The 13,956-nt window shown below is 44.4% G+C and overlaps 1 protein-coding gene across 4 annotated transcripts in view; it reads left to right on the top strand.

The window, feature by feature from the left end:
- SLC9A7 (solute carrier family 9 member A7) overlaps positions 1-13,678 on the top strand; it is a 159,933-nt gene extending 146,255 nt beyond the window's left edge. The window contains exons 17-18 of one of the 4 annotated variants that reach the window (XM_008961953.4): positions 5,739-6,018; positions 6,569-13,678. In XM_008961953.4, coding sequence (XP_008960201.3) covers positions 5,739-5,990 — 252 coding nt within the window. In that variant the 3' untranslated portion in view covers positions 5,991-6,018; positions 6,569-13,678. Of the gene's footprint in view, positions 1-5,738 lie in introns of all 4 variants that reach the window. The other 3 variants (XM_024927282.4, XM_008961952.4, XM_034950656.3) reach the window with 3 other exon arrangements.
- The last annotated feature ends 278 nt before the right edge of the window (positions 13,679-13,956 follow it).

Genomic DNA, 13,956 nt, shown 5'->3' with positions numbered 1-13,956 from the left:
TTTTTTGTTTTTTTTTTTTGAGACGGAGTCTCACTCTGTAGCCCAGGCTGGAGTGCAGTGGTACAATCTCGGCTCACTGCAACCTCTGCCTCTCGGGTTCAAGCAGTTCTCTGCCTCAGCCTCCCGAGTAGCTGGGATTACAGGCGCCTGCCACCACACCGGGCTAATTTTTGTATTTTTAGTAGAGACAGGGTTTCACCATGTTGGCCAGGCTGGTCTTGAACTCCTGACCTCGTGATCCACCCACCTCGGCCTCCCAAAGTACTGGGATTACAGGTGTGAGCCACCATGCCCGGCCTGCATCTCAGTTTTCTAATCTATAAAATGGGCCTAGTAGTACAGGCTGGCTGGGAGCATTAAATGATGAAATACATGAAGATACACTGAACCACAAAGCATGCAAGGATTCCTTTTCTAAATAGTTTATTTATGTTGATATGGTTAGGTCCTTTCTTTCCATTTTCAGATTCTAGAAATAGACTCAGCACAGTATGAAAAGAACATGTACACTGGTGGACATCTTAGATTTAGGGCTGACTCCTGAACTCCTGGTGTGGGTTGCAGGGTACAGGGCAGAGAGGTAGAGCAAGGTAGCTACCCACGTGGAAGGAGTAGAGGAGAGGTCAAAGGCCTTCCTTCATCCCTCTTCGGCCATCCTAATCATCTTGTCACTAACACAGTCATTATGCCCTAGAAGAAAAGAATTTCTAAAATTTGCGTACAGCTCTAGAGTTCACAAAGGCTAAGTTCATTCGTTGGGTCATACCATGAATCAGTGAGTACTGCAGCATTACAGAGAAGGAAAGTGCATCTCAGAGAGGATGTGAGTTGGCCCCGGGCCCACAGTTAGTAATTAGCTGGGACCCTCATGCAGGTCTTCACATTCTTAGCAAATAACCTGCAGTTTACTTGATTGGTGATGAGAAGGCAGAACACAAAGCCTAGATCTGAAAGAGAACGGCCCTAAACAGGTAAGTTCTAACGAGGGGTAGCAGGGTTAGGAAAGGCAGTGCACATTCATGTGGTACAGAGGGGAAAGGGATGTGGACACCATAGCTAGGTGGGGGCGCTGGGGCGGAAGAGAAGGGCAGCCACATCAGAGCAGCCGAGATTGGAGGATGCAGCTCCTTAAATGGCACGCTCTTCCTTCAACAACAGGGATGACAACTGCCAAGTCACCATGTGTCCTAAACCCGCTGCTGCAGAGAGCTCTGTGTGTCTGTCATCCCTAGGCCCTCGGACCTCTCCTTGGCCCCCTCAGAGGAAGGTGACCATTGAAAAGTGCTGGTAGGCAGTGACAGAACTTTACACTGGGAAACTCAGCTGGGCTACTGGGTTTCACCCCCTTCACAGCAGGTTCTGCCTGGTAAAAATGTAGTTCTGCCACAGCCGTTGCTTGGAAATTTCACCAAATGTGGCAGTAGCGTTCATGTGTCTTTCTCTTAAAGATAGTTGAACTTCCAACACCCACGGCTCCTCCCCATATAAAAATGAAATTCCTGTGCCACCTGTGATAAACTGGTTTTAAATGACAAAAAAATATGTAGGATGGTGAGAACACCATTTCTGTAGAACTGCTCCCAGTTTGTAAAGTGATGTCTAATGCTTGTGGTAAGTTTTAAATGTAATATCTATCAGCCTAAATAATAATGCTAGTTACCTGTTAGGTTAGAAGGACACAAACCAATAGATTAAAAACTTAGTTTTGTAATTTCTCATCCTGCTACTAGCTTACTTAAGAAAAGCTGTCTTGTGCTGAATGCTGAATGGTTTGCTCAGTTTGGCCCGCTGTCTAAAGTGGTAGTAGGGGCCCTTTACATACATCATCGGAGACAAAGGGTGCTGACGGCATTTCCACTTCTCCCACTAATGAAGCCCCAACTGTGATTACACTTTCTGATCTTAAGTTTCACTGGGTTTATATATATAAATTTGTCTTCTAACTCTAGTCTCTTCTGAACACTTTGTAAAACTTTCCATCTTAATTGGGTTTTAATAAGGATCACTTTTCATGTCTATGTAATAGTAAAACAACAAATCCACTATTAAAACTTTATAAAAACCTTATCTAATCTGAAGCTTACTAACCAGTCCCTTGCTCATAGATTAGGAATATCTGGACTAGTTTGAACTCAGCATAAACTCAGTAAGCTTACAATTGCATCAATTTCAAGTGCTTCTCCCAGCAGTTCAAGGGACCACTCCAAGTTTGCTTCTGGGGGTCATGTTTCAGCTGTGACTCCCCACAGCCAACCTAAGACTGAGTGACTTGGGCTTCTAGTGAGAATCACCCTCAGTCCTGCTGCTGCTGCTGCTTTGAGCCGGGGTCCTGCCTAGGGTCTCAGCCAGCTCCAGACATGGTGGGGCCTGCTGCTGAGACAGTGGGAGCAAAGGGTCTCTTCAAAATTATCAGTGGAGGAACCCAAAACTGACAGAGGTGAAGGGGCTCACTGCAAAGTTTAGTGCCTGGTGAGGGTCTCAGACTGGGCAGTTCTTGTAGATTTTGACACCTGTTGCATGGTTCTTACCCACCATCTAAAAGGTGTTTTCTACTTTGCCAAGTTTATTTGGAGATTTCTAAGATGTTCATCAGTCATTATTTCCACTAATGTTAAACCACTTAGGTGTGGTATCCAGCTACCTAACAATGTTCTTTCACTTTTGAAAATGACTTCTGGTTATTTAAAATGCACACATCCCCACACACTGTTGTTTGCAGGTGTTTTCACTGCATTTTCATAGCAGACTTAATTGCACAGCTAGTTACATGATTATATAGACCTTCAGCATAACAAAACAAACTTGTGTTGATCCTATCATCTAGAATTCAAGGGAGCAGGTTAGTTTTATCATCTGCATGTAACATTATTAGACTTTGATGTCAGAATCACTCTCCATGGGTTGTTTGTTTTTTGAGACAGTCTTGCTCTCTTGCCCAGGCTGCAGTGCAATGGTATCATCTTGACCCACTGCAACCTCTGCCTCCCGGGTTCAAGCGATTCTCGTGCCTCAGCCTCCCGAGTAGCTGGGATTACAGCTGTGTGCCACTATGCCCGGCTAATTTTTGTATTTTTTGTAGAGACATGGTTTCACCATGTTGAGCAGGCTGGTCTCGAATTCCTGACCTCAAGTGATCCGCTCGCCTCGGCTTCCCAAAGTACTGGGATTACAGATGTGAGCCACCATGCCTGGCCTCTCCATGGGTTTTTTTTGTTTGTTTTCTTTTGTTTTGTTTTGTTTTTTGAGACAGAGTCTTGCTCTGTCACCCAGGTGGGAGTGCAGTGGTGCAATCTTGGCTTGCTGCAACCTCTGCCTCCCCAATTCAAGCAATTCTCCTGCCTCAGCCTCCTGAGTAGCTGGGATTACAGGTGCCCACCACCACACCCGGCTAATTTTTGTATTTTTAATAGAGATGGGGTTTCACCACGTTGGCCAGGCTGGTCTCGAACCCCTGACCTAGTGATCCACCCTCCTTGGCCTCCCAAAGTGCTGGGATTACAGGTGTGAGCCACCGCACCCAGCCTCCGTGGGTTTTACTATGGCCTTGTTTCTGAATGACCTTTCCTTGAGTACTATGTCTGGGCTTGGGAGTTTCACAAATGCAATGGGTTGACATCCAGTCTTGTTTTCTCCTGTCAGTGAATTTAGGCCCTGCTTCCCTCTGCAAAGAGTGAAAGCGGACCACATCACAGTTCATGCCCAGGGTTTCCTCTGTGGTGCTGTGGTGGGCTTTCCTTCATTTGCAGAATTACCCTCACCTGCAGTTATCCTGTGTTTGCCTCTGTCCTTCCATGGCTCCAAACCTTGAAGCAGTAAAATATGTGCCAGGACCATTTCCCTGAAAACTGGGAGCCAAGAGCCCTGGCAGAGAGATTTTGACAGAGATGAACAAAATCATTATGTAGCACGTGTATGAATGGGAGAATTGGGATGTGCCGAGACAGGGAAGGTGAACTCCCCGGGAGTTGGAAATTCGGATGGGAGACATAAGCTACCGGCTGGGTGTGGTGACTCACGCCTGTAATGCCAGCACTTTGGGAGGCTGAGGTGGGAGGATCACCTGAGGTCAGGAGTTTGAGACTAGCCTGACCAACGTGGTGAAATTCCATCTCTACTAAAAATACAAAAATTAGCTGGGCATGATGGTGGGCACCTGTAATCACAGCTACTCAGGAGGCTGAGACAGGAGAATTGCTTGAACCTGGGAGGTGGAGGTTGCAGAGAGCCAAGATTGCACCATTGCACTCCAGCCTGGGTGGCAAGAGTGAAACTCCATCTCAAAAAATAAAAAGAAAAAGAAAGAAGGCTACTGTAAAGCAGATTGAGTTTCGGGACTTTCTAAACACTGGTAAAGAGGAGGAAATTTGGGAGTTTAAATGAAGTTTTAGAACTGTGCTCTGAGCATCTGCCTGAATATAGGACTTTTATCTCATTGGGCATTTGCACCCTGCTTCATTCCAGTGAGGATTTGAAGCAGCAAGTGAGAGGAGTTGCGTGCTTGCCTGTCAAAAATGCTGAAGCATTAGTTAAGTGGAGTCACAGTGTAGACTGTGTGTAGGGAAGTTGACATCACTGAGAATGCAGAAAACAAGTATGTGATTGTTGCCAGTGAGTGCACAGAAATAAGTCTGGGAGAGGAAACTCAACCCATGAGTCTTCCCTAGCTGGTGCATTTACCTGGCATTCACTTAGCACCTACTGTGAGGTAAGCACCATTGAGGAAGGTGCCAAGGTGTGGAGAAGGAGGTCACTGCCCTTTGGCGTTTGTCATCTAGATGGGGCTGATCTGGGGGAATCTGCCCATGGCCTTGGGCAGTGTGACTGCGCGGGGGCCCTGAGGGGGTCAGAGAGGCCAGTTCGGCGCCCTGAAGGCTTTGTCTCATAAGAGGATGCAGGACTTCAGATGAGCTTTGAAGGGTCGGTGGGAAACAGGAGAGAAAAAATCAGTTTACCCAGCATATTTGACACTGTGTTTGCCCTTCTAGAAGGCAGTGCACAGTACTCAATAGGCCTCAATGCAGCGCGGGAGCTGGGTTGTGGCCCTCCCCTTGTTTTGTTGGTTAAATCTATTGGAGGAAGAAGGTCCTGTCTGACCTCATGCCGTCTCCGACACTCTCGCTACCATCTGATAGTTCAAGTGGTTGCAACTTTGCTCTCCCTCGATCATTTGATTCACCCACCTGAGGATGTGGTGGGTGGGCTTCCTATCAGGGTTTTCCTGTGGGGAGATGACAGGGGAAACAGGGAGGAAATCCTGATTATGGCTTGTCCTCTTCCCTGAATTGCTGTCTATGACAAAGAGTAGTTCCAATGTAAACAAGACGGGTTGGAGACGGTTTGTATAGGGCAGGAGACCCACCCGGAATGCCTACCCAGAGAAGACAGTACCTGAAACCTATTTGCAACGTTTGCCCAATTACCCTACTCTGGCCTTGCTTTGTGTGTTGATTGGGAAGCTGGAAATCCAGGCTGGTCTCCCTTTCTTCCCTTTTTCACTAACCCCAACCTGTCAGACATTGAAATTAGGAACTGTTTTCTAGTATTCTAAGTCCTAGTCCTGGCAACCGTGCCTGGCCCTCTACAGTTTACATCCAGTTACCACGCTAGAGGCTCAAGGCAGGCAAGTTTCATAGTCCCCAGTTTTCAGATGAGGAGTTGGGATTGGGATTGGGGTTGGTGCCAAACCTGGAAGATATCAGTCTCTCATTTTTGTTGTTGTTGTTGGTTGCACTTTTCAGAACCAAGAGCCACTGAGAGAGGAAGACTCTGATTTCATCCTGACCGAAGGCGACCTGACATTGACCTACGGGGACAGCACAGTGACTGCAAATGGCTCCTCAAGTTCGCACACCGCCTCCACGAGTCTGGAGGGCAGCCGGAGAATGAAGAGCAGCTCGGAGGAAGTGCTGGAGCGAGACCTGGGAATGGGAGACCAGAAGGTTTCGAGCCGGGGCACCCGCCTAGTGTTTCCCCTGGAAGATAATGCTTGACTTTCCCCCCAAGCCCTGGCGCGATGGGGTAGGCTCCCGATGGGGTGAGGACAGCTGCAAGCCCTAGTGTTGTTTGAGGTGGGGCAGTGACTAGATTGAACTAACTCTTCTATTTTATTGGGGTCTGAAGCTATCGTAACACTTAAAATTTAACTCACAATGCAGATGGTGAGGCAAAAGTGTCTCTAAATTCAGACAAACGTAGACCTATTCCCACTTTTTTCACATAGTAGTGCGCTGTTTCAGAGTTAAACAAACAAACAAAAATAGCATGCTTTAATGGTCTCCTAATTCATTCACCTGCAGTATCAACAAGGCGAGGCAGGTGCTGGGTGGGGGGATTCCTCCCATGAGAGGCTGCATCTCAGTACACAGCAGTGCAAGTCAAGCTGACCATAGAATTATCAAGTTAAAGAGAAGGAAGGCAATTGAGATCGGAACTCCAAGGATTATGGGAAACTGGTGTTAAATGGGACAGAAAACATGAAAAAGCAATTTGGAGGCTCTGGCAATGAAGTCTGCTTGACTGCAACCTCATATCAGGATTCCTGACTTTATGCTGCCTGTGTTTTTTCTAGACTGAAGATTTGAAAATACATCCATGAACATTTCAACATGGAACGAAGAATTATAGTTCCTTCTCTGGCTATATCCATAAAGAAGTAGTTATGAAATGTTTAAAACCAAAGGCAAATAGTGTTATACTCTTATTTTTTGATTAATCTGAGGAAAGGAGGTATTTAGAAACTGATGATGGTATCACTGCAAAAAGCATTCAACTTTTTTTTTTTTTTGAGATGGTGTTTCACTCTGTCACCCAGGCTGGAGTGCAGTGGCGTGGTCTTGGCTCACTGCAACCTCTGCCTCACGGGTTCAAGTGATTCTCCTGCCTCAGCCTCCTGAGTAGCTGGGATTACAGGTGCCCACCACCATGCCCAGCTAATTTTTTGTATTTTTGGTAGAGATGGGGTTTCACCATGTTGCCCAGGCTGGTGTCAAACTCCTGACCTCGTGATCCACCTGCCTTGGCCTCCCAAAGTGCTGGGATTACAGGTGTGAGCCACTGCACCTGGCCAGCATTCAACTTTTGAGGGCTACCATATGAGCTGACAGCCTAGGGAAATAATCACTAGGACTGAAGTATCTACTCTGGGTTTAGAAATAACACCAAATTTTGTAGGATGCTATTATCTGGGAAAGGGAAGGCAGCAAGAAACCTACAAGGCACCAGGCTAGAATTCAGAGGGAAAGAAATCTCAATGCAAAAAAATTACTGCAAAGAAATACAAGATAGTAGTCTCAAGACTAGGTAGAATTCCAAACTTTGAGCCGACGAATGCATGAGATTTCAGTGGCCACCTGAGGAATCAGAGGGCAAACAATGGAACATTAAGTATTTTCAGCCCACTAGAAAGTTCTGTCTTCTATAAGCTTAAGAGTCCGAGTGTCTTTACACCACTGAGTGCCATGCAGAGAAGGGTCATTTTCCTTGTATCTGGGGAGGCTGCTGCACCAGCTTAACATGTGGGTGTGATTGGAAAGTTAGGTTTTCAGTTTGGATTCTTTCTGGATGAGCTGTTCTGTCTGCCCACACCTGTAGTGCTGAAATACAGAAAGACCTCTCGGGAAAAGTTTGAGTTTCTCTTAATGTCTCTGTGCTTCAGTGCTAGCTTATTTTTGGCAACCCAATTTCTAAAAAATGCTTTCAATAACGTGGGCTTTTCTTTTTTTCTTTCTTTCCTTTTTTTTGTTTTTTTTTGAGATGGAGTCTCTCTGTGTCACCCAGGCTGGAGTGCAGTGGCGCGATCTCGGCTTACTGCAACCTCCGCCTCCCGGGTTCAAGCAATTATCTTGCCTCTGCCTCCTGAGTAGCTGGGATTACAGGCACGCGCCACCACGCCTGGCTAATTTTTTGTATTTTTTAGTAGAGACGGGGTTTCACCATACTGGCCAGTTTTTCTTATGATGGAAGACAAAATATTGTGTCCCAGTCTAGTCCACCCGTAGTGAAATCAGTCATTTAATCTTCTCAATTCGCATGTTTAATGCTTAATTTTTAAATAAGACATTGCTTCACAACTTTGTGTTTGAATTGATAATTTGTGCAAATCAGGAAAATACGTATTTAATTAGGTTGAGCCATATGAGTTTGCTGATATTTGACCATTTTGTAAAAACAGGAGTGGCAATTTCATATGGTTCAATAAAATAAAATTGAGACCAGGCACAGTGGCTTATGCCTGTAATCCCAACACTTTGGGAGGCTGAGGCAGGAGGATCACTTGAGCTCAGGAGTTCAAGACCAGACTGGGCAACATGGCAAAACCCTGTCTCTACAGAAATACAAAAATGAGCCAGGCATGGTGGCACATGCCTGTAGTTCTAGCTACTTGGGAGGCTGAGGTGGGAGGATTGCTTGAGCCCAAGAGGCAGAGGTTGCGATGAGCTGAGATCATGCCACTGCAATCCAGTCTGGGCAACAGAATGAGACCCTGTCTCAAAAAAAAAAAAAAAATACAGTTGAATGATTTTTATTCTCCTCTTTCCTTTTTATCTACAATAAAGTCCATTTTGATTTTATGGTCATCCATGGGCTTTGGAAGTTTGAAAAATGCTAAACAACCTACCCAAACCCATGAGCCCTCAGGGTCAACTAGGCTAGTGAAGGACTTAAGAATAAGACCTACACCCCACAGCCAGAGAAAGAGCTTTCATAGCCCCTGGAAGGGAAGTTCTTATATCCTGGGGTGAGGTTGCAGACAGCAGCTACCAGGCCTGGCAGAGGCCTGTATTATATGTGTGCTGGAGTCCAGAACCAGCACAGGATTTTTTATTTAGCAGAGTTATCTTAGTAATGACCAGTCATGCCATATAAATCTAAAAGGCAAGGCTTGTTTTGTTTTCATTTTTGTTTTTGTTTTGCAGAGATGGAGAGATAGGCTGCTTGGGTCTTTGGTTGGGTCTTTATAAAGCTTTGCTTATCTTATATTGCTTACTTAATTTTGGAGGGAAAAAACTAACAGACACACCCTGGTGATGGTTCTTTGTTCACCTCAAGGCTTTGTTGTTGTGTTGTTGTTTGTTTTTTGTTTTGTTTTGTTTTGTTTTTAGATGGAGTCTCGCTCTATCCCCCAGGCTGGAGTGCAGTGGCATGACCTCGGCTCACTGCAATCTCCACCTCCTGGGTTCAAGCGATTCTCCTACCTCAGCCTCCCGAGTAGCTGGGATTACAGGCGCATGCCACCACACCCAGCTAATTTTTTAATATTTTTAGTAGAGACAGAGTTTCACCATGTTGGGCAGGATGGTCTCGATCTGCTGACCTCGTGATCCACCCGCCTCTGCCTCCCAAAGTGCTGGGATTACAGGCGTGAGCCACCGCCCCTGGCCATTATTTTGGGTTTTTTTTAGAAGCTTTTGCAAGATTACAAGAAATGACTCTCTTAGGGAAGAAAAATAACCACCCAGTTTCCCTTCCTAGTCTTAGTTCAATTCATAGAGTGTTGTGTTTATCCCCAAAGGGTCTTGTAGTCTTCACTGCAAACATTTGATTCTGATCTACTCACATACAAGGAAATGTAGATTGCCAAGACCAAAACTAGAGGGGTGGGCTTCCCATCAGGGTTTTCCTGTGTGGAGATGACAGGGGAAACAGGGAGGAAATCCTAATTATGGCTTGTCCTCTTCCCTGAATTGCTGTCTACGACAGTGTAGTTCCAATGTAAACAAGGTGGGTTGGGGATGGTTTGTATAGGGCAGGAGGCCCACCCAGAAGGCCTACCCAGGGAAGAGAGGGCCCAGAACCTAGTTGCAGCATTTGCCCAGTAACCCTACCCCGGCCTTTCTTTGTGTGTTAGGAAGCTGGAAATGCAGGCTGGTCTCCCTTTCTTGCCTTTGTCACTAACCCCGAGCTGTCAGCCATTTGGAATCAGAACTGCTTTCCAGTGTTCTAAGTCCTTATTTGATTACAAATATTTGGTGAATCAAAGTAAGGCACTTTGGTCCTAATTTTTGACCTTTGGTCCTAATTTTTGTTTGTAAGATGTGGAGAATAACCCTGACCTTACCAGGGGTCCTGGGAATGTGAATCCATTCGTCAAGTGGTTCCACATCTAGAAGCATTTTGCCTATGCCGTGTCAGGCATCATTCAGCACAAGGCCAACTATCTGCTGCCAGTCTGGCATAAGATCAGATTGAAACTGCTAAGTAATGGTACATCCAAATAAACAAAGTTCTTCCAAGAGAGTAAACCCAAGTCCATCTTATACACGTATTTGTTCTGGGTTGGTGGGGACGACAGTTCAGCAGAGTCCGATGTTCTAGAGCAGAGGTTCTCAACCCTGGCTGTGAATTAGGATCATCTGGCCAGTTTTTGTTTTTAAATCAGTGCAAGGGCCCTCCCCTCAGAGATTCAGATTCAGTAGCTTCAGGTGGGACCTGGAATCCATGCTTTGTTTGGAACCTCAGGAGTGTTCTTGATGTGCAGCCAGGATTGACAAGAGCCTTTAGTCTAGAGCTCGCAGCAGACCTCTAGACTATTTGGAATCTGATTTTAAAGAATGGCCCAGCAGATGAAGGTGTTTTTTTAAATTGTTAGTCATGTGAAACGAACTGAGTATTGATCAGTAATACAGACAGGGCAGCTGTGAGAGAGTTTGATGCTAATCTTTGCAGAACTCAAGAACATACTCCATAAAGTACAGCTGAAAAGATCACGAAAACCTTGGAGCCTTCGAGGAAAGAGAAGGGTGACTTGGGGTATGTATGGGGAGAACTAAAAACCTGTCATCTTGGTTCCCACTTGTGGGGAATAAAGGGAAGGTATTGTCTTAACTGAGCTGCTGACTAATCAAGCATGAAGGTTTCTGGGAAGCTGTTTTGTTTTTTTTTTTAATTTCACCTGGAATTAAATTAATAGTCCCCTCTGGAGTCAGATTTTCTTTTCCTTCACCTATCCTCATGCCTGAGTCCACACTGGATTCCTCAGAATAAGGGTGGGCCCATTTACTGCTGGAGCAAAGTAGAAGGTTGTGGTCCTTTGCTATCACATGGTGATGGTGGTGGTTTCCGTAGCAGGTAATTAAGGAGATGCACACTTTTGTATAGCCCTGACAGAGAGAAGATGAAAGCTGCTATTCCTTTTAGTACACTTTTTGAGAACTACCAGAAACCTGAACTTTCTCTCCTAGGGAAGAAAATTTGGAATTTAAATAAGGCCACATTTCTTCCTAGGACACAAGCACAGGAAGGGCATATGGATCCGAGCATCCAGGGTGGTTACTGGGGTGATCAGACAAATAAGCATTGATGCCTGGAAGGCAGAAATCACACTGCGACGTCAAATGTTTCATCAAGCAAACAGCAAGGATCTCTTCAGGCTGTGTTCTCTAGACCCGAAAATGTCCTCTGTGGCTTGGCTGAGAAATGGAATCTCTTTAGAAAACATGCAAAAGGGTATCTCAGCTATCCATGAACGATTCGGTCTAGGACAAAGAACTAACAGTTCCTTCCAAAATAGAGGTCTGTTGGTCTGTTTGACGTCATCCCATCATCCTATCTCTCCCTGTCCTTGTCTGCAGTAGAAGTTAATGTAATCATACCAGATGTTTAATGTGAACAAGTAATTTCCAAATGTAGAAACACCACTGATGCACTTAGGGGGAAAAACAGTGGCAGGGTGTTAGAGCATCTCATCAGAGGTGAAAATCACCCACTTGGAAACCTACTGTGCACCCGTTGTGAGTTCTAAGAGTGTATCAGAAAGCTGATTTTACCATCTGTTGTGAAAGATTATCTGCAATGAGGGCTGCTAGAAAGTCAGCCTGCTGATCTCACAAGTATATGACTTCTTATTCCACTTCAAAAGTGGGGAACTTGACAAGTTTCTTGTCTGCCTTTTGATGTTGATTCTATAGATTAATTAGTTCAGGAACAAGTCTTTCATATACATTAGACTGGTATCATTGAGTTCTGAGCTATTCTGTTGTTCTTTAACTGACACTCTGGATTGCCAGTGTCGGCTGCTACATTCTGATACAGTAAGTCAAAGGAATCTAGTGGCCAAGAGTTGTAGTTTAGAAACAACCCATCTGAATACTGCTTTTACCACTTTGATACCTGAAAAGATCATCCCCCTTTCTAAAACCTGAAAACAATATATAGAGAAATACTGTAGAAACCATTGCTAGTGTCTTAACTAGGAAAAGCAAGTAGACTCATCAACAATCCTTTCAAAACAAGACCTAGAGATAAAGTTTTTTCCAGTGTCAATTTTCATAGACATTTTAAAAAAATTAAACACATCTTGTCACCCAGTGCTAGCAAAAATTGTAAAGAGCAAAACCAAAGTTTTTGATGTTAGTCTTATTTTTGTAAGCAGGGTATACTATAGTCGTGGCCCATATGGAACACACAGGCAGCCGGTTTTCTGCTACCTGAGCCTTGGAGAAGATGAGAAGGAAGGGCTGCCTGCTGTGCTGCCCTTTGAAAAGGTCCAAAGCAGACAGGAGAGCACACAGCAGAAGTCACCTTCTCCTTCTGATGACCACCTTTCAAAAGGCTTAACAGAATCACCAAGTGTCACAGTCAAGTCTTGGCCAGTGGGAAATTGTCTGGGCCTGTATATGTTGGAGGAACTCAGATAGAAAAGGACTTGTAAACAGCATGGAAACCTCAACATCTGCTTTCTCAAGCACTTAAAAAAGGCTACAGTTCAGGTGTTACCGGATGACTTAACTGCATGGACATTTAGGGGCTGACTTGTGTTGTGATTATTCCAATTGTGGGCTTTGGAGAAGCAGAGGGATGATTTTCAGTTGTGTGGGTGTTAAGTCTATGGATTGGGAATTTACCACTGAAATCGATCGTTCAAAGTGTGACTTCATAGTAGGGCCACCTCCTCCTAAGTTGTCCTTTTGTTTTTCACATAAAATACATCTGGTACTTTTTACTTGGAAAGTTGTACTATGTCCATGAAAATGGTTAAATGAGAAGGCCATAAAGATTCATTTAATAGCTGAAAAGCAATTTTTAAAATAGAATAGGACGAATTTAACATGGAATGATGTGACCTTCTAGGGAACTTTTTATAGAGAGCTTACATAGTGTAATTGGGGAGAATTTTGTCTTCTATTTCCATTCAACAGTAGCAAACTGGTGGTTTTATAAAATTAACATTATAGTATGTTATATAAATAAACGTTATATAAAATGACATTAAAGTATAACTGTGAAAAATTAAAGACTTGGAGTTATCCACAACCTTTATGTGCAATAAGGAAAACTGCAGTAGGCCCCCAAAGTGCCATCTTTCCCTAGCATTTTACTCAATGTTTGCCTTTGTGTATGTTTAGATTGCTATTGTAAAGCTAGCCATGTGTGTTCCTGCCCTTTACTGATATTTAACACATTTTCTCAAAGCTTTTCTTTTTTTTAAAAAAACAAAACTCAAAATAAAACAACTAACTGGCTGAGCTAATTTTGTTTTGTATTTTAAAGTATCATCTGTTGGTAGAAGGCTGTAGTGTGATACTATTCTTAGTCTGTTTCCCTCACTGAGAGGTTCTTTTCTGGGTGTAAGCTATTCCTCTCCAGCTTTCTTTAGGCCTGGGGTTGGCAAACTACAGCTGGCTCCTGAACCAAGTCCAGCCCACTGCCTTTTTTTGTAAATAAAGTTTTATTGGCATGACTAGGCTCATTCATTTGCTTACTGTCTGTGGCTGCTTTCCTGCTACAATGACAAAGCTGAGGAGTTGCAACAGAGATCATATGGCCCATAAAAAGTAAACAGCTATTTACTATCTGGGCCTTAACAGAAAAAGTTTCTGCCAGCCTCTGATTTAGATGCTTGAAGAAATTCAGTTTTAAAATAGGGCTGGGCGCAGTGGCTCACACCTGTAATCCCAGCATTTTGGGAGGCCAAGGCCAAGGTGGGTGGATCACCTGAGGTCAAGGGTTCAGGACCAG

Source organism: Pan paniscus, chromosome X, assembly GCF_029289425.2.
Source record: "Pan paniscus chromosome X, NHGRI_mPanPan1-v2.0_pri, whole genome shotgun sequence".
Taxonomy (NCBI): domain Eukaryota; kingdom Metazoa; phylum Chordata; class Mammalia; order Primates; family Hominidae; genus Pan; species Pan paniscus.
This window is presented reverse-complemented; position numbering and strand designations above follow the sequence as displayed.